We start from the raw sequence: 26,031 nt of genomic DNA, 5'->3' as shown, positions 1-26,031 counted from the left end.
ACTAACACTGTGTCTGTAGTGTTTATTCGGCGCGGCTAAAGAGATCTATTGGACGTCTCCGACGGACCCGATTTTTCCCTAAAATCGGAAAGGAGGAGCTCTAGGACTGACTCACGGGGTACCCTCGGGTTCACTGCCCCATCAGTCCAAACCCCAAAACCCATTTGTTGAACCTCGAGTCTAATCACGTCAAACTCGCTCCTCCACCGCAGACCCAGGCCATCAGCATCGTTTCATCTCTCAATTTCTCCAATTAAGTGATTTATGTTTCTCTATTACCCAATTCTCAGTGCCATTTGAGTTCAGTTCAGAATCAAAAGTAAGAATACAGTGCAATCAGTCGGACGTAAAGTGGATAGAGTTATAAAAATAATTAAAAGAGATAAAACTATCATATTTTGTACAGCTGCGTGTGAGATTATCCCATGTGGATTGTACTGTGTCTGTGGTACTTAATATGATCTATGAGAAATACTAATATAACTCATAGTTAATATGAACTTATATGAAAAGTTACAAATGCAGTGAAAATACAGGTATCGGTATCGGCAAGTACCAAAGGTAAAAGTATCAGTATTGCTATCGGACTCGTTCTGGAATGGTTCTGTAAAAAGTGGTATCGGTGCATCCCTACCCGAAACACATGCAATAACCCTGATCAGTTCTTTAAATATACCTTGTTTCATCTGCTTCACGTAATTGTAATTGTGCACCCAATCTGTTGGTCAAGACATATTATTCAGACCTTATTATATGGCCTTTCTCGTCCATCTCCCTCAGCGGTCAGTGCTGCTAACCCTACTGGAAATGATTGCTTTGCTGCATGAATTCACTATAGTGGGCTTATTACTCCGCAAGTATGAAGAACGAGTGCCCAACCCCATAGCAATATGTATTTATATACAGAAACTGCTGTGCTATTTGTGCATGTCAGCTACAAAACTTTTATTTACTGTACTATGCAAAAGAATTTGATGCACAAAGTGAAGAGTTAAAATATTAAAGTATCACAGTTGACCCTGTTTTTTTTAGCCATGATATGATAGTTATGCTGAGCTTCACATATCAGGAAAAATAACATCTTTGTTGCTCATGATCCTTTATAAAAAGGAATGAATGTATTTCCTTATGTTAATAAAAAATAATTCCCAGGTTACTTTTTCACATTTGAGGTTTCAGGTGCGATTTTTGGACACTTGCCTTTTATATTTTCTGTGTTTTTCATCATCTCTGTTCATTAGCCTAAATGTTCCTCCAATTACCTGCTGCTGTTACTCTGAACTATAGAGAAAGTCATCTAAATAAACAATAAAATCAAGAGTATTTTACACCTCTGCCTGTGGTTTCTCATGTTTAAACTGGGATTTTTTCCCATGGTTTTAAGATGGTGAGCTGGGAATAGTCCATCATTGGTTAATGGTTTACACAGGGATCCGGAAAAACAGTAAACATGCTGTTCACGATGATCCAATCTTAAGGTAGGCTAATTAAATATTACTCTTGAGATTTTCAGAAACAAATGGCATTCCAGCCCGCCAAAACGGACAAGGTTGACTCTATACGTTGAAATTTGGCGTCTTGGGTAAACCCGTTGTCTGCTGTGTATGGGTCGAGCCTACAATAAATGATCTATGCCAGGGCAAGTCAAATGGCGGCCCCCAGATAATCTTCATCTGGCCCTCAAACGAGTTTTTGATGTTAAAAAACCCTCGCAGTCTGATATCAAAGTGCCGACTGTGCAAAGGTTGAGCCTTCGCCAACTGCAGGTAAAACAGCATTCAGAGGTGAGTTTAACAACGGTCCACGGCACGTGAAAGTAAGCAGTTACAACAGAGACTTATTATATCAGCGTTATTAATTTAGAGGATTTTATAAATTGAAGATTAACACCACATCAGCAACATAAATTCATCAACTAGCCATTCAGAAACGTCCTGTTGCTTCTTGAGTCTCTCCGTCATTGTCCGACTCGACTCCAGTTTAAACATAAAAGGCAGAACAGTTTCTGACAGTGCTTGTCTGTGTGAAGTAATCGGAGCTGCTAACACACACACACACACACACTAGGGCTATAGTCAAGACCACCTTTGTCGAGTCCAAAGACAAGTCCAAGACCAGGACTAGTCGAGTCCAAGTCAAGACCAAGTCCAAAAAGGTTTGAGTCCAGGACAGGAAAAAAGTCTTATGCATGACATTATCAAGACAATCATTTTGGGTTATTATTTGTTGATCTAAAAGCAAAAACAGTGTCACAACACCCAGGATTTTTAAGTATAGACATTCCCCTTGATATCATATAATCTTAATCTAAAGAAAAAAGAATGATAACATGTGGTGATACCTCATAATAGCAGTGTAAAGGCCTGTTCACACCAGGACAAATTTCGCACGCGTTATTCGCCGACGTTTAACGCCTCGTGACTAAACAAAGGGCGCCTATGTGAGTGTGCACACCGACGCGAAAAACGCCACGCATAAAAGCGTAATTTTTTAAAAACGCCTCGGGTTAGTTTTTTTTGGTTTGACGCGCCGCGTCAAAAACTATCCGACCAATGAGATTGGCGCTTTTGCTCACGTGTCTGGAGCTTCTGAAGTTACAGTAAAACACAAAACGGTCTTGCCGAGCACACAAACGTAACGGCGAAGAAGATGCGCCAAGTAGCGTCTACACACCATAGATATCCATAATAAAGGTTAGATGTCTCGTCCGCGTTGCTGGCCAATGGCCTTTATTATGGATATCTATGGTCTACACTGCGAGGAAGAAGATGCAAGGCCAGATGAATGTAGAGCCGCTGGTCTCGTTGGTGTCGGAACATAAAGAACTACATGACAAACGCGACAGCAACTACAAAATATAATAGGACTATTTCTGTTTTACATTAAGCGCCATCAAATGTCAGGGAATGAATTTGCATGTTCACTCGGCTCAACGTCAGCGAAAATCGCTTGGGTGTGAACACAAAAAACGCGCTGAAAAACGCTGACAAACAACGCGCGCCGATATTCGTCCCGGTGTGTACGAGCCTTAAGAACAGATACAAACACCAACCCACTACTATTACCACTGCTAGGTATAGTAGCCTACTGAGCATTTGAGCAACTAAATACTCGTACTTGTCAATGACGGGCACTACAATCTGCGGTAATCTGCGGAGGTTTCTGTGGAAATCTGGGGGTGCATACTACAATAATACGTTACTGGGAACATAAAAAAGACACCTGGACTCGGTCGAGACCAAAAGCCATATTTGGCAAGACCAGTGGCCGAGACCGAGACAAGTCCGAGTCCGAATACCAGCGAGACCAAAAACGGTCTCGAGTCCAAGACCGGACTCGACTACTACAGCCCTGACACACACACAAGCTCTTGAAGCTCCACCCTCTGTGTCGGGAGCAGCAGACTCTTTTGCATTTAAAGGGACACACACGGAAAAAATGCGTTTTACTGACCTTTAAAAAGGGACCCACTTAACATGCTGTAAAAAATTGTCTGTGGGGTATTTTGAGCTAAAACTTCATATTCACACTCTGGGGACAACAGAGACTTATTTTACATATTGTAAAAAGGGGCATTACATCACCCCTTTAAGAGTTTTTGGGCACATACCAAATTTGTTCAGTCACCTGAGGAAGAAGATACGCTGATGGGCCTTCTTCACGACTCCGTATGAACAGAACAGGTGAGGTCCTTGGTGATGTGAACATCGAGGAACTTAAAGCTGTTGACCTGCTGCACTGAGGTCCCATCCATGATGATGGAGGAGCGTTCATTATCCTGTTTCCTGAAGTCCACCACTAGCTCCTTGGTCTTACTGATGTTCAGAGAAAGGTTGTTATCATGGTACCAGTTTGTCAAAGTGTGCACCTCTTCTCTGTAGCCTGATTCATCGTTGTCTGTGATCAGGCCTACCAACGTTGTGTCATCTGCAAATTTAACGATGACATTGGATGTGTATGTGGCCACACAATCATGTGTGTACAGGGAGTAAAGGAGAGGACTGAGAACACAGCCCTGTGGAGCTAATACTAATAAATTTACTAATACTAATCAATTTAAAACCTATATATGTTTTTTTTTCTGGGTTTTTTGGTTAATATTCTGTTTCTATCCGTTAAAATAAACCTACCATAAAATTATAGACCCTTCATTTCTTTGTAAGTGGGCGAACTTACAAAATCAGCAGGGGATCAAATAATTATTTCCCCCACTGTATATTCTCTTGCCCGTGTTAAAACAGGATATTTCATGATCAGTCGTATCAAATTACATTCATAATCATCCTTACAGTCGTTAACTGTGTCCCCAGCTTAAGCTGCCCTAACTCTTCTTTAAACACTTCAGCGTGTCTGTCTAGCACGTCTGCTAACTTCAGTGCTGTCTTCAGTGCTAACTTAAGTGTTGAGCCATCCTCTCAACACTTTAGACTTCTACCACGACCATTGTATGTTTTTCCGTACATTTTGGATTTCCACTGATCCTTTAGTCTGGCCCAGCACATCCATCTTTTCACCAGTATACATCTACAGTTTCAATCTACAACAGTTTCTCCCTCTTTCCGTGTACGTGATTTAAATGTATATCTATGCACAATTTCACTTGGTTTAGGATTGAAATGACTTGTGAGGACATTTGCCAACTCTTCGTATGTTCTCTCTCCTGGCTTTGCGGGGCACAGTAAACTTCTCAAAAAGCTATACGTTTTAGCCCCAACTCCACTGAACAGCACGGCCTTGTTTTTCTCAGCTGCCTCACGGTCATTCACTTGAAAGAAATACTCTATTTCTGCGACTCACTGTCGAATGGGCTCACCTTTCCCACCAGCATCGTGATCTTGACTCTTTAGACCTTGCCTTTATCTCACGCTGGCTGTTTCACTTCAGTGAAGATACTCATACGGCCATTAAATGCTCATAGAAGCATTTACTCCGTCACACAAACTCCATAGATCCTCGTCGCCAATTATGTGAGATTCTGTAGTGCAGCAGAATATGGAGATGGAAAGATAGATACTGTATATTTGACGTCTTTATTAACAGATGTTTACCCGGGAACACACAAGTAAGATCTGGCACTAAACACGGGTTACAACAACATTGCTAACTCAGATACTCAGCCACCTGTTGCAGAAGCAGCCTCTAGTGGTCACAAATAACCTTATACTTCACTACAGAGCGTGCATGAGTTCCCTTTCGTTAGGGAACTCCTACGTCTCGTCGGAGGAGTTTCCAACGAATTTGGATCACGCTAGGGAGACCAATTGCCTTCGAGTGAATTAAAACGAGCCAATGAATATTGGCATGCAAGACTTGCATTCCGCGCCCCGCCTGTCAGTGCGGGTATAAAGCGGAAGCGAGCGCATACACATATGCTTTTAGCTTCGGAGCCGACCGGTGGTGTCCTCTGAGTGGATGAGCTTCAAGATTAATAATTTATCTTCACGCTCAACGAGTCTGCTGTTTTCTCCGAGACCTCTCTGTGTTGGTGTGACGGTGCTTCAGTGATCTTCGCGATCTCCCGGGGACCAGCTGCTGCTTCACGCGATCTGCTGTTGTTTCAAAGAGCTGTTGTCACGGCTGGTATTCGGTTGAGTGCGCACAGCGAGCTTGCAGTTTTCCCGCTGTGTTGCCGCGTATATCCCTGTGTGCTTCAGCACAATAAGAGAGCGTGTTCTGTGAAAAGAGCAACACGGGTAAGGATCGCGTCCTTTTCAGGATGACGTTTCACCCGTGTGTTTCTGGATGCGGTCGTTTCCTGTCCTCATTTGACGGCCACAATCACTGTTTCACGTGCCTGGGCTTAAAGGAGAACTCCGGCGCAAAATGAACCTTTGGTCTAATAAAACATTGGTACCTAGTCAACCGTTATCTGAAATTTGTTTTCATGATAATCGAATGTAAAGAGTTTTATCTCTAAAAACTGTTTAGCGTATGACGCTAGTAATGGGGACATATAATAAGTAAAAAGAAATCGCTAGTTTATACCACTAAAAAGGCTCAAAATAACCCCACACGAACACAGTAACATAATGAGGGTCCCTACATACAAAACGAAGCATTGAGAACTTTGTAAGTGTACAGACCGTTTAATAAGAACATAAAGATAAAGACAGTCCACTTCGTGTATACAGACAGGAGCCATCTTTGGAAAACAGTCTCGACTAGTCAAACCACAAACGCCATTCATACAGTTCAGAAGTTCACTGAACTTCATACAGTTCAGCTCACTTAGCACGTCGTTCGTGGTTTGATTAGTCAAGACTGTTTTCCAAAGATGGCTCCTGTCTGTATACACGAAGTGGACTGTCTTTATCTTTATCTTCTTATTAAACGGTCTGTACACTTACAAAGTTCTCAATGCTTCGTTTTGCATGTAGGGACCCTCATTATGTTACTATGTTCGTGTGGGGCTATTTTGAGCCTTGTTAGTGGTATAAACTAGCGATTTCTTTTTACTTATTATGTGCCCCCATTACTAGCATTATACGCTAAACAGTTTTTAGAGATAAAACTCTTTACATTCGATTATCATGAAAACAAATCTCAGAGAACGGTTGACTAGGTACCAATGTTTTATTAGACCAAAGGTTCATTTTGCACCGGAGTTCTCCTTTAAGCATGATGGGACTGCGTTCGTGGGTGGTTTGTTCTCTCATGAGAGCTTGACCACGGCGGCGCGTTGTTTGTCTCCCCTTTCTCATAAGGGCTTGAGCCGCTCAGCGTGCCGTGTGCCGTCGAGCTGCCGGCTGACAGCGCGGGTTGTCACGGCAACCCAGCGCGCGTCATTCGGCGCTCTAAATGTGCGCCTTTGACTGTTTCCCGATCTAGTTCCTCTTCTGGTGGCCAACGGTGGAGGGCTTTTTTGGCTAATAGCATTGGTGATTAGAGGATTACAGTGAGCGTTCTCTGACGAGACCATCTCCTCGGAACCCTCACTCCTCTAGCGCATCGCAAACATGCTGAGACTGTGTTCGTGGGTGGTTTATGCTCTCTTACGAGAGCATGACCACGTCGGCACGTTGTTCGCTTGCCTTTCTAAAAACGGGGGGTTGAGCGCTCGGCGTGCCATGTGCCATCAAAGTATGGCCACGTTCACTGTTTGGCATGCCTGGCAGCTTGGGTGGAATCTCTGGTCCTTCTCATGAGGGACCAGCTATTTCATTCAGGGCTCCAGGGGAAGATCAGATGTCGATCTCTGCATCGGAGAGAGGGTTGTTACACTCTGGAAATGATGACGCTGAGTTCCCACTGTAATGGTGTGTGTGCTCGTGCTGAATCGGATTCAGACTCGACGGCCACACTTCCCGGGCTACTCTGGGGGCGCAGTGCAACGCGTAATCGCCTTGCCCCGCCCCCGTGCCTGCCCGGATGCGTGTGAAAAAGCTTTTTGCAGTGTGGAAGCATGTTGGTGCTGTGGAAAGCCAAGCGTGCCAAAATCTGCAGACAAGTTTTTTCCTTTCTCACTACCCTTAGTGGCTTTGACTACACAGGGGTAGTTCTGAGTCGGGGTTGAGCTGTGCAAGTTATAGCACTGGCCCTCGGTCAGACGATGTCCACACTGGTGGTCCAGAAGCATTCCAGGGCTAAGCCTTGTGGGGTACGAGACATCGCCAAAGTTCGCTTTCTCTGTGCTCCTATCTCACAGGGTTTGCCGTTTTCGGCGACACTGTTGGAGACTGTGCCCAGCGGCTCTCCACAGTTCAGAAGCAGGTTGAGGAGGCCAGGAGCTGACCCGATATGCTGTCGACTCGCTCCTGGTTTCTCCTCGGTCTGTTTGTCGCCAAGGGTGTCAGCCCCCTGTGGAAAGGATGTCAGACAGCTTTATGCTGACGTCTAGCTTTCGCAGGAGGACGGCGCCACCTGTCTCAGCAGCCCTGAGACGGGTGACACAGGGGTGGAGAATTTGTCAGTTCCTGTTCGGCTGCTGGCTCCCGGAGTCCAGTGGTACCCACATTTGCAAAAGATAGAGCAATTTCTTCCATCTCTGGGTTACAAGAGGTGCGGACTGCAGTGAGTGACGCTCCCATGCCTCGCCACTCCTTTCCCCCTCTTCCAGCGCTCAGATGGCAGTGACGCCGCTATGGCCTCGTCACTCTTGTCTGTCACTGGCCAAGGAGGCGCGGAAGCTAGGACTCGACTCAGACCCCACCCTCGGCCGCAGCAATGCCTCCGGGGGCGGGTCCCTGCCTTCCACCTCGCTGCCCCTCCGCGGGTACTCCGGTGGTCCGAGTGGGTTCGTTGGTTCGGTCTCGTGCTTCCGAGGCCGTCCAGGTGGCTCATTCGCACCATCCGGTTCGGCTATGCAATTCAGTTTGCCCGTCGGCCTCCCAGGTACAGGGGTGTCCTCTTCACCCAAGTGCGGAGTGGCGACGCCCCTGTCCTGAGGAAGGAGATCGCTGCCCTGCTGGTGAAGGACGCGATCGAGCCGGTCCCTCCAGCCGAGATGAGGGTTCTACAGCCCTCTGGGTTCTACAGCCCTTACTTCATTGTACCCAAGAAAGGCGGTGGGTTACGACCAATCCTGTCTGCGTGTTTTGAATCGGGCCCTTCACAGGCTCCCGTTCAAAATGCTTACGCAGAAGTGCATCTTCGAGTGCATCCGTCCCCAGGATTGGGTTGCAGCGATCGACCTGAAGGACGCGTACTTTCATGTCTCGATTCTGCCTCGACTCAGACCGTTTTAAAAGATTCGGTTTGCGTTCGAGGGTTGGGCATATCAGTACAAGGTCCTACCCTTCGGCCTGGCCCTGTCGCCCCGCGTCTTTACGAAGGTCATGGAGGCGGCCATTGTTCCCATGAGGGAATGTGGCGTTCGCATTCTCAGCTATCTCGACGACTGGCTGATAATGGCTCACTCGCGAGATCTGTTGTGCGATCACAGGGGCCTGATGCTCCGGCACCTCAGCCGTTTGGGGCTTCAGGTCAACCGAGACAAGAGCAAACTTTGCCCTGAGCAGAGGATCTCTTATCTCGGTATGGAGCTGGACTCGGTGAACCAGACTGCGCGCTTCACAGAGGAGCGCGTCCAGTCAGTGCTCAACTGCCTCAGATCCTTTCGAGGCAGGTCAGCGGTCCCACTGAAGCAATTTCAGAGGCTCCTGGGGCATATGGCAGCCGCAGTAACGCCGCTCGGCCTGTTACATATGAGACCGTTTCAGCACTGGCTTCACGATCGAGTCCCGAGATGGGCGTGGCAGAGCGGCACGTTCCGGGTCAACATTACCCCGCACTCTCGGCAAACCTTCTGTCCTTGGTCGGACCCTGCGTTGCTACGGGCCGGAGTTCCCTTAGTCCAGGTGTGAATGGCGACTCCATCCCCAGGCGGTCCAGCTGATTTGGGGAATCTTCAGAGCCGCTCAGATAGATCTGTTTGCCTCTCCGGACACGACCCACTGCCAGTGGTTTTATTCACTGACCGAAGGGTCTCTCGGTACAGATGCACTGGCGCACAGCTGGCCCCAGGGCCTCGCAAATATGCGTTCCCCCAGTGAACCTTCTCGCACAGACACTGTGCAAAATCAGGGAGGACGAGGAGCAGGTCTTGCTAGTTGTGCCGTATTGGCCCAACCGGACCTGGTTCCCAGAACTTATGCTCCTCGCGACAGCACCTCCTTGGCCCATTCCTCTAAAGAAGGACCTGCTTTCTCAGAGACGGGGCACTCTATGACACCTGCGTCCAGACCTCTGGAGACTCCATGCCTGGTCCCTGGACGGGACGCGGAGGTTCTAGGTGGTCTACCACAGGCAGTGGTAGACACCATCACTTCCGCTAGAGCCCCCTCTACGAGGCGCCTCTCTGCGCTAAAGTGGAACCTGTTTGTCGAATGGTGTTCCTCCCGTCAGGAGGACCCCCGAACTTGCTCGGTCAGAGTCGTGCTTTCCTTCCTGCAAGATGGGTTGGAGCGAAGGCTGTCTCCCTCCACCCTCAAAGTGTATGTTACCGCAGTAGCTGCGCATCACGATGCAGTAGAAGGTAAGTCTTTGGGAAGGCACGACCTGATCATCAGATTCCTTAAGGGTGCTAGGAGGTTAAACCCACCTCGTGTTTTGCACTCTGTACCCTCTTGGGACCTAGCTTTGGTACTTAGAGCTCTTCAAAGTCCTCCTTTTGAGCCTCTGTCGACAGTAGAGCTTAACCCTCTGGGGCCCAATGTGTTTTTGGGGTCCTTGAGATGTTTTGACATACTCTGACATTTGTGCTTTTTTCAGTTGCTTATAAACATATTACTGGCAAAGGTGTAATTACACTCTATTTAGCACACACAGGGCTACCATAATCTGTTATCAACATGTATGTACATTTTTGTATTTTTGAGAGAATATTGTTTATGCGTGGTTATTGAAAAAACTAAAACTTAAAGTTTCTGAAATAAGGCCACAAAACACATACTAAATATCTGTCCACAAGACTTTTGACTAATGGATGTTGTCGCCTAGAGTTTTTTCTTCAAAATGATCTGAAAATCATCCTGCCTTATCATTCACATAAAACAATAAATTGGTTTAAATTTAAAAATGACACTTTTTGTTGGGAAAGGCAATATGCGCAGGGGTGTGACCTGCTGTGATTCACACCTGAGAAGACAATGGGCCCGCATAATGAGCGCATAATGGGGCTGCATACTAATGACCCTTTCATTCAGGTGTGTCACTGAGCCACAAGAATGCAATGACAATATATATATATATATATATATATATATATGCCTATATAATACAAAATTGGTTCGCAGTTCCAATTATTTATTTATTTTTCAAATTGTGCTTGCAAATTGTATAATATCAAATGTAAAAATTTCTAGTAATTGTGCAGTTAATTATCATACTATTTTTACAGAAAGTTTGGGAATGTATCCCAAATGTGTCACTAATAAAACACAATACAAATAATTTAAAGAGGAGGCTTATATTGAGCTTTTAAGATTTACCTAAGATTTATTTATATGTAGCCTACATATATTTTTGCTATTTTAATAAAAAGGTTACAATTACAACAACAATTAAAATTTTAACTATATTTCAAATGTAATCTTTCTTTGTATTATATACTAAAGTATACATTTTATCATACATATTTCACAGTTGCGGATTAATTAGTTTGAATATAGCTTACAATCGAACAAACACTATAATAACATCTTAGCAAACAAGCTTATTTGATGTGGCAGTATTTTACAGTAAAAACGACATCTTGTCTTTCATATGTAACATATCGTTTTTATGATTAGGACATATAAATGTTAATTTGCAGTTTAATACGTTGCTTATACAAAAATATTTTATTTCAACATATTTCAGTCGATTTTTACTCATCTCAGTATTGGAATATAGTTAGGTAAAAGCTGTTCATTCATTCCACACAAAAACGCGATTCAAACAGTCTTTTTGTTTACAGACACTATTCCATATCGCGATTAGCACAAAGCACTTGAAAATAAAGAATGTACCTATTTCCTCGGCTGGATCTGTTGCTCCTCCAAATGAAACTACCTGTAGCCTACTTCTGAGGTAATTTTTTCCAGGATTAATATTAAGATAGTACTATTATTCCTCACAGCGTCGTAAATCTGAGTCTCTTTCGGTGGGTTATCCAGCTGATGTGGGCGTGGATCGCCTCAGAGCGTTTGTGTTTGAATAGAGCGCGCGCTCCGTGGGCATGGTCAAATTAACTTTAATGAGCTGAGACGAGAACGACTATCATCTCTCTCTTTTCGTACAGATTACATAAAATGAGAAATTTTTTTTTTATATAAATTACTTCATTTAAAAGAAGATAATTCAGGCTTCATGCCTGTGTGCCTGTATACCTGTTTGACTGAGTATTTGCAGAGTTACAGTTGATTTTTCGGACGCGTTTCAGAATGGACTTCACTGACAGAGAGAACGCAGAACGCGCATCATGTTTATTTTTCTTTATTAGGCGAAAAGCACAACACTTTGTTTTTATTATGAGGTTCCACCAAAAAAATACAAACTTAACAGGATCGAATGATGTACAACACTTATATGTAAGATCAAAATTAACAGAGTAATTTGTGTCTCTTTTGCACTGATAAGGAAAAAAGTGAGCTGGTATCGCCGGCGAGACCGCCGACCCCAGAGAGTTAATATCCTGTCCATTAAGACAGCGCTCCTGTTAGCATTGGCTTCTTTCAAGAGGGTCGGGGATCTGTAAGCATTTTCGGTCGACGAATCGTGCCTGGAGTTCGGGCCGGCCCTTTCTCACGTTGTATTGAGACCCCGGCTCGGATATGTGCCCAAGGTTCCTACCACTCCCCTCGCGGACCAGGTAGTGAACCTGCAAGCGCTGCCCCTGGAGGAGGCAGACCCAGCCCTAGCTTTTCTCTGTCCCGTCCGCGCTCTGCGGGTTTATATCGACAGAACGCAAAGCTTCAGAACCTCAGATCAGCTCTTTGTCTGTTACGGAGGCCAGCAGAAGGGGAATGCCGTCTCCAAGCAGAGGTTAGCCCACTGGCTAGTGGATGCTATCACCAGAGTGTATGAGTCTCTAGGTGAGCCTCCCAGGTTGCCTGCTCACTCTACTAGAGGTGTTGCCGCTTCCTGGGCTTTGGCTTAAGGCGCCTCGCTGACAGACATCTGTAGAGCTGTGGGCTGGGCGACACCTAACACGTTCGCTAGATTTTATAGCCTCCGTGTTGTACCCGTTTCCTCCCGTGTACTCGCTACGGCCAGTAGCGCGAGGAATTAGGTATGTCGGCTTGCTACGCCATTCCCGCCCCAGGGGCCGGATACGTGCGTCTTTTTTGCTCCGTTGGTTCCCCAACAAACGGTTAACCTTGTGAGTTCCTCCATCACCATGGCGTTTTATTAGGGATCCCAATTCGTTGGAAACTCCTCCGACGAGACGTAGGAGTTCCCTAACGAAAGGGAACGTCTCGGTTACGTATGGTAACCCTCGTTCCCTGAGTAGGGAACGGAGACGTCTCGTCCCGTCGCCATGCTTGCTGTACCTTCGCGGAGGACTGGACACTGTCCGGCTCCTCAGCGTAAAGCATATGTGTGTGCGCTCGCTTCCGCTTTATACCCGCACTGGCAGGCGGGGCGCGGAATGCAAGTCTTGCATGCCAATATTCATTGGCTCGTTTTAATTCACTCGAAGGCAATTGGTCTCCCTAGCGTGATCCAAATTCGTTGGAAACTCCTCCGATGAGACGTAGGAGTTCCCTACTCAGGGAACGAGGGTTACCATACGTAACCGAGACGTTTCTTTTTGTCCTGTGACTTCACTAAAAAAACTCTACTTTTACAACCATGGCAATAAGCTCTTTTTTTTTTTTTTATAAATATATGAAGGCACTCAGTTATAGACTAATCCAGTGTAGTCAGTTTTAGGCTACTATAACAAACCAGAAAGCAATAAACGAACAACAGGCCTACTGGAATGTATAGTGGAGTCAGTATTCATCAAGCCTCTCAGTGAAGCAGTTTTATATAATTGTTTATTTGAATATAAATGTATATTTAACAGTGTTGGATATGTGCAGCTCTTAAAGTGACAGTAGCCTAATAACCCTACTGCTGTCTTTGTTAATGTTCGTCTAACAATAGTCAGAGATAATCACCAATTACTCTTTATTAAATAACTTTAACGATGAATCTATATTTCATTTATACAGAGACTATGCCGAGTTATTTTACGTTTACCTTATTCAATATCTGTACTTGAAAATTGTGATGTTTCACTGTTAGACACTTTTACATAGAAATAAAAAACATGCATGTATTTATATAAAACTCTTATAATGACACATAATTCCTTATAAGTAATTCAAGTAATAACATTTTATTTAATTAAATGTGGAGGATTTGATCTTTGATAAGATGATTGACTAGTCGTTTTACGTGACAGGATGCGTAGAAGAAAGAAGAAATACACTTAAAAATTCCATAATTTAACAAAGTATACTACAACTTCAGGTTATTTAATAATGTACTTTGAAAGTATACTTTCAATGCATTGTTACAGTGATCATTTTCAACACATAGTTAAACAATATGCATAAAATATATTTAAGAAAAGTGCAAATAAATATACTTATAAAAAATAAACAGAACTTTCACTTCAAGTATATTTTTGTAAAATATATTTTTTAGAAAATATACTAAATTACAATTATTTTAAAGTGTGTTAAAAATTGTATTGTGAAAATAATCAAAAGTATGCTGCTAATATACTTTTTGTATATTTAAAAATAGTAATTTTTTTATTAGTATATTTGCAATGTACTAATAAATTAGGGAATATATTACAAATACAATAAAGTATACTTTTTTTCACTAGGGCAAGCATGAAAATACGCATGTACTTAAAGTGTACTAAGTATACTTGAAATTGTCTCAATTTAGCATCAAAAAGTACACTAAATACACTTAAAGTTATACTTTAGTATAATTTAATTATAACTAAAATACATTTAGTACAAAAGAAATATCCAAAATAGCACACTTCAAGTTAACTAATCATTAACACACTTGAAGTATACTGACAATTAGTCTGGCTGCAAGTATACTTAGTATACTTTTTTTTCACTAGGGTTAATCTAAACTTTAATTCAAATCTTGTTTGAACCAAACTCAAGATAAGTGTAAACAGTCAGAGGTAGGAGAATTGTTTAACATCCAATAATATTAGCACAAGCAAAGCTGTAAATGCGAATATGTATTGAAAGTTAGACAGCACATTTCAATAATCACAGGGAAAAATGGAATAGCAGGAGAGAATTGAGAAAAGAATGACCTATCTGCGAATGTTCACAAAGTGGCATTATTGCGCTCATGCAGGATGAAGTCAGGTGGTGGTGCGTAATTTGAGAACTGTCAAGCACTTAAAGCAACACTATGTACAATTTTTTACCTTAAAATAATGTTTCCAAAATCTTATCAGTGGTTCATCAAGTCGTAACAGGGTGAAAGGCACTTCTGCCATGGCCTGACGGGGTCTGTGTCGCTTTTACTGGCACTACTGAACTTCGGGGTTCGGGTAGTAACCCGACCACAAAAAGAACTACAAAATTCGACTGCTTTACGTCAAGCGCTACAATAGTCATTATTTCGTTTTTCTTCGTTTCTGATGTCGCAATACATCATCCTTTCATGAAATCATGCAACATACTCTACCTTGTCTGTGGACATCGTTCATTCTAAAGCCGGCGCTGGATAAACAGCGAGTGTGCGTGCGACGGTAGGCTAAATTATTTACGACAGCTGTAATGGACAATTTCATTTCCAACCTGTAGGGCGACCGAAGAGGAAAAGTTCCATGGTGTTGCTTTAAAGGCTGCCCTCCAGTGTTTGTCAGTGGAATTACAACCACTCTGCTTCCATGTGATTTAAAAATCTAAGAGCGTTTCTACGCGTTGATTCTTTGCACGAGTATACAATTCAGACCCTCGGCGGGTCTTTTCGGTGCTAAGTTGCACAAGCACGTTTGAAGCAGGATTTTTTTTCCGCTGCCTTTACGCGCAAATATGGACAACAGGAATTGTACGTCTGTTGTTCGCTCCCATACAAATTTGATCAAAATAGCACCATGATTCAATGTATTAGGTTTAAAATTGGTTAGCTAAGCAAATTTTCTGACCAGGAGTTATCGTTATCTAACGATAGAATACAAGGCCTTTTAACTGTAAATGGAGAACTTCGTCCATCCAGTTTTATTCACGCTGAGAAGAAGATTTCTTCGTTCTTAACAGGCGGTTTTGATAATATTAAAATGTACCTAATGCAAAGAGATTTCTTCGTCTTTACAGGGACAATTTTAACATTATGAACTGCAGTTTATTTTAGCAATTAACAATGGTCAATAATGTTAGACATATGGCAGCCGTTAATGTGCTGAACTGAAACAGGCTTTGTGCCAGTTTTTTAGTCAGTGAGTTCGCGGCGTTGCGCTGCTTGTCTCAAAATTCAAAACGCACGTACAAAAATTATACCAATAATACATACGTACATACATTGACACTGAGTTGCTCACAAACAAAGTTTAAAATGTTCCCGCATTAATCTCCACCATATAAACTGTTGCGATTCTCAGCTCAAATAAAGGGAATATCATTTTAATAACTGATCATGGATATGATCTAGCCTGGTAATACCAGACTCTGCTACTTCACTTTGCTTCGTAGACAGAGTCTGGAATAGCATAATAGAGAAGTGTTTTCTCTCTCGCTAGGGGGCGCTTGTCTGAAGTTTAAAATCATTGGTTACCCGTAAGCCAATCAGATAAGTTTATTTATGACATATGTTATGCGCCGACACAGCCGCATCGAACCACAGACATCATGCATCAAACTCAAATCTATGATCGAACTTCCACTGTAAACCTGCTGTAAACACTTGATGATGCAGCGAAATACCGGAGTGAACATGGCTGTAAACGACTTTTTTGATCGGTGAGTGATGGAGGGAGAGAGAGAGAGAGAGAGAGAGAGAGAGAGAGAGAGAGAGCGAGCGCACTCTCACGTCTTCAAACAACACGAGCGCTGTCTTGCTCTCTCTCCCTCGCGCATATTAATCAAAATCAATCGACAAGATAGTAAAAGGTCGGAAGACCGCGGTTTCACGTGGAGCATTTGGAGATTTTTAGAGATTAGAGACTCTAGGAACAACATCTCAATGAACAACATCTCAACACTAAATTATAAAGGCCTGTCTCATATAGACGCCTGTCTCAAATACAAGCCGGTGCAGTTCGACGATTTGGGCAAATAAAAGCCCGGGCTATTATTTGAAGTTTTACGGTATTTAAGACCTGGAAAAGAAAAGAGACACTGACCTGTCAAAAGGCTCCCCCAGTTTCTCGCTGACGATCGGTAATAGTTGATAAATTAAACTTTTTCCCAAAGGGAGTAGGGCCACAACATCACCTCCATTCAAAATGTTTAATACACACTCTTCGTGTTCGGGCTTCAGTTTGCAAATGCCGGGAATATTCTCCACAACAGAGCGAATTGCATCCGCGTCTCCGCATCCGCGTCTCCATATCCGCGGTTGTTTTCGATTTCCCTGACCTAATCTTAAACTCGGCGCTTAGTGACTACGTCACGGCTCTCAGCCCGCCCTCTGTTCGTTGATTGGCCCGGCTGTTTTCAGGCCGGAGGAAAACGGATAGATAGGCCGCTATCTAAGACTGAGTACAGAAGTGAAATGAATTTGAGCGGAAGTACGAAGTCTGACGTAGTCAGGCTAGATATGATCATGAAACGCCTTCAAATTATAATTTACCCTTAACGGGAATATTTTGCCAACGTATCTGTATGAACAACTAAGTACAACTGATTATAATCAATTATCCATACAGGGAGGCAAAAATAGATCAATTTTCTATATCAATAATCAATCACTAGTATTATAATTAAATATGAATATATCAATTGTCTAGAATAGATCGATTCTCAGGATAACTCTTAATGGAATTAATTTGTTATCGAATAATCTGTTTGTCCAGCAAACTGACCGTACGATCTTTTATCAAATCTCAAGAGGAGTTATCCTTCTTATAGACTTTCAAGAAAGACTGTTTCTCTGGCCATAAAAAACAGCTTTCTCGTTCTATAAAAGAAAATACTATTTAAAGTATCAACAATTGTAAAGCTGTAGCTTTGACCGAACATTAAAGGGACTTCGTAATATGAGCAAGAGACGGAGTCAATAAATGAATATAATGTATTTAATAAAGGAAGCTATGTACACTCACCGGCCACTTTATTAGGTACACCTGTCCAACTGCTCGTTAACACTTAATTTCTAAGCAGCCAATCACATGGCGGCAACTCAGTGCATTTAGGCATGTAGACATGGTCAAGACAATCTCCTGCAGTTCAAACCGAGCATCAGTATGGGGAAGAAAGGTGATTTGAGTGACTTTGAACGTGGCATGATTGTTGGTGCCAGAAGGGCTGGTCTGAGTATTTCAGAAACTGCTAATCTACTGGGATTTTCACGCACAACCATCTCAAGGGTTTACAGAGAATGGTCCGAAAAAGAAAAAACATCCAGTGAGCGGCAGTTCTGTGGGCGGAAATGCCTTGTTGATGCCAGAGGTCAGAGGAGAATGGCCAGACTGGTTCGAGCTGATAGAAGGGCAACAGTGACTGAAATAACCACTCGTTACAACCGAGGTATGCAGCAAAGCATTTGTGAAGCCACAACACGCACAACCTTGAGGCGGATGGGCTACAACAGCAGAAGACTCCACCGGGTACCACTCATCTCCACTACAAATAGGAAAAAGAGGCTACAATTTGCAAGAGCTCACCAAAATTGAACAGTTGAAGACTGGAAAAATGTTGCCTGGTCTGATGAGTCTCGATTTCTGTTGAGACATTCAGATGTTAGAGTCAGAATTTGGCGTAAACAGAATGAGAACATGGAACCATCATGCCTTGTTACCACTGTGCAGGCTGGTGGTGGTGGTGTAATGGTGTGGGGGATGTTTTCCTGGCACACTTTAGGCCCCTTAGTGCCAATTGGGCATCGTTTAAATGCCACGGCCTACCTGAGCATTGTTTCTGACCATGTCCATCCCTTTATGGCCACCATGTACCCATCCTCTGATGGCTACTTCCACCATGTCACAAAGCTCTAATCATTTCAAATTGGTTTCTTGAACATGACAATGAGTTCACTGTACTAAAATGGCCTCCACAGTCACCAGATCTCAACCCAATAGAGCATCTTTGGGATGTGGTGGAACGGGAGATTCGCATCATGGATGTGCAGCCGACAAATCTGCGGCAACTGTGTGATGCCATCATGTCAATATGGACCAAACTCCCTGAGGAATGCTTCCAGCACCTTGTTGAATCTATGCCACGAAGAATTGAGGCAGTTCTGAAGGCAAAAGGGGGTCCAACCCGTTACTAGCATGGGGTACCTAATAAAGTGGCCGGTGAATGTATACCGGTGACTACAATTACATGGAATAAAATGTATATACAACAAAACAAAGCAACAAACAATGAAAGAGAATGAGAGTCAGAGAGTGATAGAAAGAGATAGAGGATGAGAGAGATCACGGAAGGATCACAGAATGGCAAATTACCTGGACAATTAACCTTTGAGAGACAACACAAGGAATCACAAAATTACTCTAAATGGGAAAACAACCGTAACAGCTTTTAGATTTCGATATGAAATACGATACTTGCATTGTTTCTTTGAGTGGTTGAGGAAAGAAAGCGTGGTGTCGTTCCTTCAGAGCTTAGTGTTCTCGTGGTTCATCCGGGGCGAACAGAGTCACGGAAAATTTAAATGTCCATTGAAAGTAAAGTTTGCCAGATAATTCAGGCTAAGTTCATTTCACTCGTCGGTGGAAATGAACAAAGGAGAATACGAAAAGGGAAAACAAAAACTTAATGAAGACTGAAGAGAAAACAAAAAGACAAACTGAAGACAAAACAAGACGGACTGGAGAAGGTTGAAGAGAGTTGAAGAGGGTTGAAGAGCGCAATGAATACGCTGGTCAATGACTTTAAAGGGAGTTCGAGATCCCACCTTCAGGGGTGAACTGACCAATCGACTTGGAGTTCTCATTTGCATAAGTTATGAGGGGTGTCAGAATTCGTAATTTACACTACCGAGAATGGAAAACATATATTCACATATTTTACTGTATGCTCATTCTGACTTGGTCAGACCGAGAGGATTCTGAAGGTATCAAGAACTGCACAAAAAGGGCACAGAAATACAGAGATACATCTCAATGCATAATTACAGGCACTTAGAGTTCCACTGATACACTAGGAAATCATAACTAGACTAATGTGAACTGGGAAACATGCAAACACACAGGAATATATCGTATCCAGTTGGCAGTGGTTCATATTCTGAGTTTAATGTAAAAGTCTGTGTATGTGTGTGTGTCATGTCTTTGCTTCGGCCACCTGGCATTCCTTTCTTGCCGGGGTGGGGGTGTTGAGCGATACGAATCTGTTTGGAGCTTGGACCCAGAGCTGTGGAATGTGTGTGTGTGTGTGTGGTGGTGGGGGGTGGGGGGTGTTCTGGTGGTGCTCTAAGGGCCCATAAATGGTGTCAAAAAGGCCGTCTTCCCCAGACTTTCTGGAGCTAAGCTGGTGAATTATTAAACAAAGAACAAGTTGACAAGCTTTCCTGAGACTCAGAATGGTGAAGTCATGTGAGACTGTCCAGATACGCTACAGGGGAGTGAAGGAAAAGTGATATAACTAGTAGTATAATTACCGTTGTCAGAAAGTAATAAGTAATAATATTACTTTTTAAGGAGTAACTAGTAATGAGTAGTATTACATTTTTGAGTAATGAGCCCGACACTGGAGTCAATACTCAACATGCGACTGTAGGCTGACGTCTGAATGCGGCAGACTCACTCCTGAAACTAAATGAGGGTTTTTAATTCATTGACAAACTAAAACCATTTCATTTATACAAGACATAAGTTTACACCAAACACATCAATGAGAAGTTTGACATCCAGCAATCAAAAAAAATTAAAGGATTAAGTTTTTCATTCCTTTCCACAGTTGCCTTTGGCTGGCACACTTGGGGACTGAAGATTTTTAGTATTATGTATTATTTTATGTATTATGTCTTTTCTTAAACTGATGTTTATTACTGCTAATACACACGTGTTAACACACACACACACACACACACACACACACACACACACACACACACACACACACACACACACACACACACACACACACACACACACACACGTGTAATAAACATCCCCAATTAGTAAATAGGCTTGTTAGTACACCAAAATGTTATAAATTGTACAAAACCTTACAGATTTATAATCACAGCATAAATGAACAACGCCAACAACTATATACAATTTTATTTTATACAATCACTGTTACATGATCTATATGTAGCAAATCTCAAATGCAAATAAACCATGCACTTTAAAAAATCATTCTGCTCTAAAGTATTAAATTTAGAAAAAACATCAACATTGTAAAACTCTGTAAAGCTGCTTGGAAAAACACGATACAAACAAATTGACACACAACTATTATGATTAAAATGCATGTAAATGATGTTTGGTGTTTTTATTTCCATCCACAGCTCCAGGTAAAGATGCTACTTCTGCAGTTTTCTACAGGAGCTGTAAAGCTGTACCATTAGTCCCAAAACAAGGGCCTTAGAAATGGAGAGACGAGAGATAAATCATGAAATATGAACAAGCTGACCCGTAAGATAGGATCAACATTTAGTATGCAATGTTCAAGTGAAATTGTATAAATCATAAGAAAACTTTTGTTACTGGCTCATGTCATATTACAGTTCTCATTTTTTTTATTGGTGCTTTCTTAGTGTTAATCTCAGTCTTAACTTACTGCCGCAAAGTCTCCATGGAAAAGCCCTGGTCATTCAGAAGAATCTTCACATACTGGTTGCAGCGAGACCAACGGTCATCAGAATCTGTGCATTTTTGAGACGGTTTATTGCAAATGGACCTTCATAATCAGAAAGCACAAAGCACAGCATCAGTACAGAGTCTTTAACAAACATGATATTTGCTTTTAATTGAGTGTAATCATTGTTATAACTATAATTTGTGTGAGAAACAGACCAACATTTAAATTGTTATTGAATTGTTAATGAACTATGAGATCTAGGGTGGATGTAAAGAAAACTTAATTTATGAATAATTTGAATAATTTTTGTTCCTTACAAAAATGTATTATGTGACTCCAGAAAATATGGAATATGCCTCAAAAGTCGTTCTTTTCTGGTGTTTTTGTGTCTTTTTAAAGCTTGTAAGCTGAACTCTCCATGAAATTGCATGGAAAATCTATATAATGATAAACCAATACAAACCCGTTAAATGTCATCATACATCTTGGTCTTGTGTTTGAGCTCTGCAAGATCTCGACTCCATCCTCCAGTAATAAGCCAGCATCTAACCTAGATGTGGAAACACATTATACAGATAAAATTATTAAGATTGATAATGCCATTCTTCATCTGCTTCTTGCACATTCATTTAAACAATTTCATAACAGTTTAAACGGATGAAGGCGATGAACTACAGATGGGCGGATTCATTTGCTTTGTAAGGTTATCTGATATAGCAAGAGCATTGCAAAATTGCTAAACTGCAAAAATAAATAAATTAGACATAATAAAATAAATTATTAAAATAATAATAATAATAATGTTTCATTTCTAAGGCTATAAAAATGTTACTGAATGATCTATCAATGCATTTCCAGCAGATATTGAAATAATAAAGGGTCTCAATGAAATATGTGCAGTGTCGCATGTTTACTGTAAATTGTCACATGACCAGAGCTGTTTATTTCCTGTTTGTGCCAAGAGAAGAGGATGGCAGCAAGAAAGCTTCCAAAGAAAAGATTAGTAAAGTATGTTAACATAAAGATAGGACATAGATTGTTGGTACACATCATGTTTAAGGTGTCTAGTATTGATATATGCATTTGCAGTTACTCAACTTTGTTTAATGTGGTCATAGACCTCACAAACATGTCACCGGCAACAATAGTGACCGGTGGGATAACCCATTGTATCTACATGCTAATACACATAGGCTAACTGTTCTACCTTACTTTCTGCTGCTACCTAACTTTCTACCTAATTTTACACACACACACACACACACACACACACACACACACACACACACACACACACACACACACACACACACACACACACACACACACACACACACACACACAAAGACTAGCTAGCTAACTAATTCTACCTCATTTTCCACACACACACACGCAATTACAGGTAGGCACACACACGCACACCACACACTCCACACGTACCCCGCACACACACACGCACCCCGCACTCACGCACACCCCCCCCCACACACACACGCACACCACACACACACCACACACACCCCACACAAAGACTAGCTAGCTAACTAATTCTACCTAATTTTCCACACACACACACACGCAATTACAGGTAGGCACACACACGCACACCACACACTCCACACGTACCCTGCACACACACACACACACACACACACACACACACACACACACACGCACACCCCCCCCCCCCCCCCCCACACACACACACACGCACACCACACACACCACACACACACCACACACCCTACACACACGCACACCACACACCCCACGCACACCACACAACCCACACGCGCACCACACACCACAGACCCCACAGACCCCACACACACACCCCACACACACACCAGACACACACACCGCAGACCCCACGGACACCACACACCCCCCACACACACAAACCAGACACCCCACACACACACACCGCACACCCCACACGCACACACACACACCATACACCCCACACATACATCCCACACGCACGCACACCACAGACACACGCACACCACACACCCCACACACACGCACACCACACACCACAGACCCCACACACACCACACACACCACACACCCCACACACACCCCACACACACGCACACCCCCCCCACACACAAACCAGACACCCCACACACACACACACCGCACACACACACCACACACACATCCCACACACACGCACACCCCACACACCAGACACCCCACACACGCACACCACAGACCCCACGCACCACACACACACCACACCCCCCCCACACACACACACCAATTGTGACCGATCATAAAACTCATTTTTTCACACACTTTTCCATGAAAATTAAAAGAAATTATGATTGATTGTTTCAAAGGGATACTAATGACACATGATTTGGATATTTTTATGTCTGGGAAAAATTTTGGGATTAAATGGGTTAATGTTTTAAAGGCTAGTTCACCAAGAGAAAAAACTCTGTCATGTCATTCATAACCGGTGTGTCTTTCTTTCTTCTGCAGAACACAGAAGAAGATATTTTTAATAATGCTGGTAATAAAACAGTTTTGGTTCATTGCATTTCTTGTCTAAACAATGGAAGTCCATGGGATCTGAAACTGTGTGTTACACAAGCATTCGTTAAAATCACATCTTTTGTTCCTCAGAGGAAAATAGGTTTGGAACAACATGAGGGTGAGTAAATGATAACAGGATTTTCCTCTTTGGGTGAACTATCCCTTTGAATATTAAATACACAGTTCTCATTGTTATGGAATTTTTCAGTTATTACTCTGATTTCAGTGATTCCTAATGATGGCCTCATCTGTTCTCTCGCTTGTAGTGAGAGGGGGCCTTTGGGTGATAATTTACTGTGGTTGGGAGTCAGTGGAGGTAAGGAAAAGCAGGTGGTCAAGGGGTCATCTTGAGTGCATTTGTACGTTATAGCCTAAAGGGTTAAGGGGGCATTTACCTCTCAGGGCCAGGGAGAAATAGAAAAAAACAAAGTATATCTCTCCTGTGAGGGGAGGGCAGAAATAAGGCCTTGGAGGACACAAGATATAAACAAGACAGACACTTGTAAGGTATGGACTGTCAGTTGACTTCCTCCTTTCCTCAAGCAAGAACGTGTGTACAACACACACACACACACTCTCTCTCTCACACACACACACACAAAGAACGGGGTGTTCTGTTACAAGACTGAGCTTTATTACCCCTTGGAATGTCCCAGAGAGTGGGATTCCTCCTTATTCTTGCTGAGAAGAAGTAACGAACCCGGGTTTAAACCTATATATTCTATGTATATACATATAACCATGTGATACATGCATCTAATGTTCCATCTCATGATTTTCCTTTATGTTGTTTGGTCTGTGTGGCCTTGTAAACTCTAATGTGTTAATGTTGAGACGTGACTTGCATACTATGAGAAACAGAAATCACTCTGTAGCATGTTTAGTCTCGATAAACTCCAACCTTCGTTCCCATTTGTTGATTTACATTACATCTTGCTAACTTTGTGATGCAGGGGTGTTATAAGAAATCTTGAAGGTTCTTTCTCTTAAACACCAAATTAACTGACATATTCAGATGTCCTGCGAGATTCACCCGGACTGTAGCCCGCAAGCTTCAGAGGAATGGCCAGAGTCATAAAATGCTTGAACATTCCATGCCCTCCCCCATCTCTGCAAGAGAGATAACAGAACTCTAACACACACACACACAAACCAACACACACACATAATGGACCTTTACATTAAACTCATAAAACGAGCCATTACCAATTGTATACGATATATTCCTGTATGTCTGTGTGTTTCCCAGTCCATGGTAGTCTAGATATGATCTCCTAGCGTATCAGTGAAACTCTTGAGAGTTTATAGTTATGTATTAAGATGTATCTTCGTATTCCAATTATGTGTAAATGTTTTGTTTGGTACCGTTTTAATTATCTCGTTCCAACTGATTTGGTCAGATACAGAAGATTACAGTAAAATGTATGTTTTCTATGTTTTTACCATCTTGTGGAATGATTCTGACAAATTCTGACTGGTCATAAAAGAGGCCGACACGGCCATAGTTTAACTTTGACAAGACAAAGAGAATTTGGCCGCCAAAAGTTTCGTTGAATGTCATTGGCCAGTTCGCACCTCAGAGGTGTGGACTCCAGTTCCTCTAAAGAGGACTGAACCTCCCTCTGGACGCTCTCTTCCTCCCTTGTCCTCGTGTTATAATGTAACGTCTCGCCTCCGGGCGAGCTCTTCGCCTTTCTTTTATTTGTTTCTAGTTTAGTTTGTGTTTTTCAGTTGTAGATAAGTCTCTGTGTTTAATTCCAATCGACGATTGAAAAGAAAACCCCGTGACATATCTCTTCAGCAAATCCATCTACAAGGGACCTTTAAACGAGCGCGCGCTCGCTTTGAAGGAGAAACACGCGCACGTGACCGCGTGACGCGCCGGACCGAGCGACGCACGCGCTTCTTCACCAACCATGCAAAGATGTAACGTTAACTCCGCGTGATTTCCCCGTAGAGATCTTTATTTCTTTTCTTTGTTAGTCAAAGTTTTGTTTTCCGTAGTCGACTCAGTTCACTTCCACGAAGTGAAACGAACTTAGCCGAACTATCTTCCTTTGGTAATGTTACCCAAAGACTCTGAACCTCCGTTCAACACGCGCGCCAAGCAGCACCACGT

The 26,031-nt window shown here is 42.8% G+C and overlaps 1 protein-coding gene across 1 annotated transcript in view; it reads right to left on the bottom strand.

Moving 5' to 3' along the window:
• Window positions 1–21,307: 21,307 nt before the first annotated feature.
• LOC130077238 (NACHT, LRR and PYD domains-containing protein 1 homolog) overlaps window positions 21,308–26,031 on the bottom strand; it is a 34,235-nt gene continuing 29,511 nt past the window's right edge. Inside the window, exons 7-8 of the mRNA XM_056242406.1 lie at window positions 21,832–21,918; window positions 21,308–21,467 (exon numbers count right to left, since the gene is read on the bottom strand). Of these exons, the coding sequence (XP_056098381.1) occupies window positions 21,344–21,467; window positions 21,832–21,918 (211 nt within the window). The 3' untranslated portion in view covers window positions 21,308–21,343. The remainder of the gene's footprint in view (window positions 21,468–21,831; window positions 21,919–26,031) is intronic.

This window comes from Rhinichthys klamathensis, unplaced genomic scaffold (genome assembly GCF_029890125.1).
Source record: "Rhinichthys klamathensis goyatoka isolate OS25496 unplaced genomic scaffold, OSU_Roscu_1.1 h1tg000726l_1, whole genome shotgun sequence".
Lineage (NCBI taxonomy): Eukaryota > Metazoa > Chordata > Actinopteri > Cypriniformes > Leuciscidae > Rhinichthys > Rhinichthys klamathensis.
This window is presented reverse-complemented; position numbering and strand designations above follow the sequence as displayed.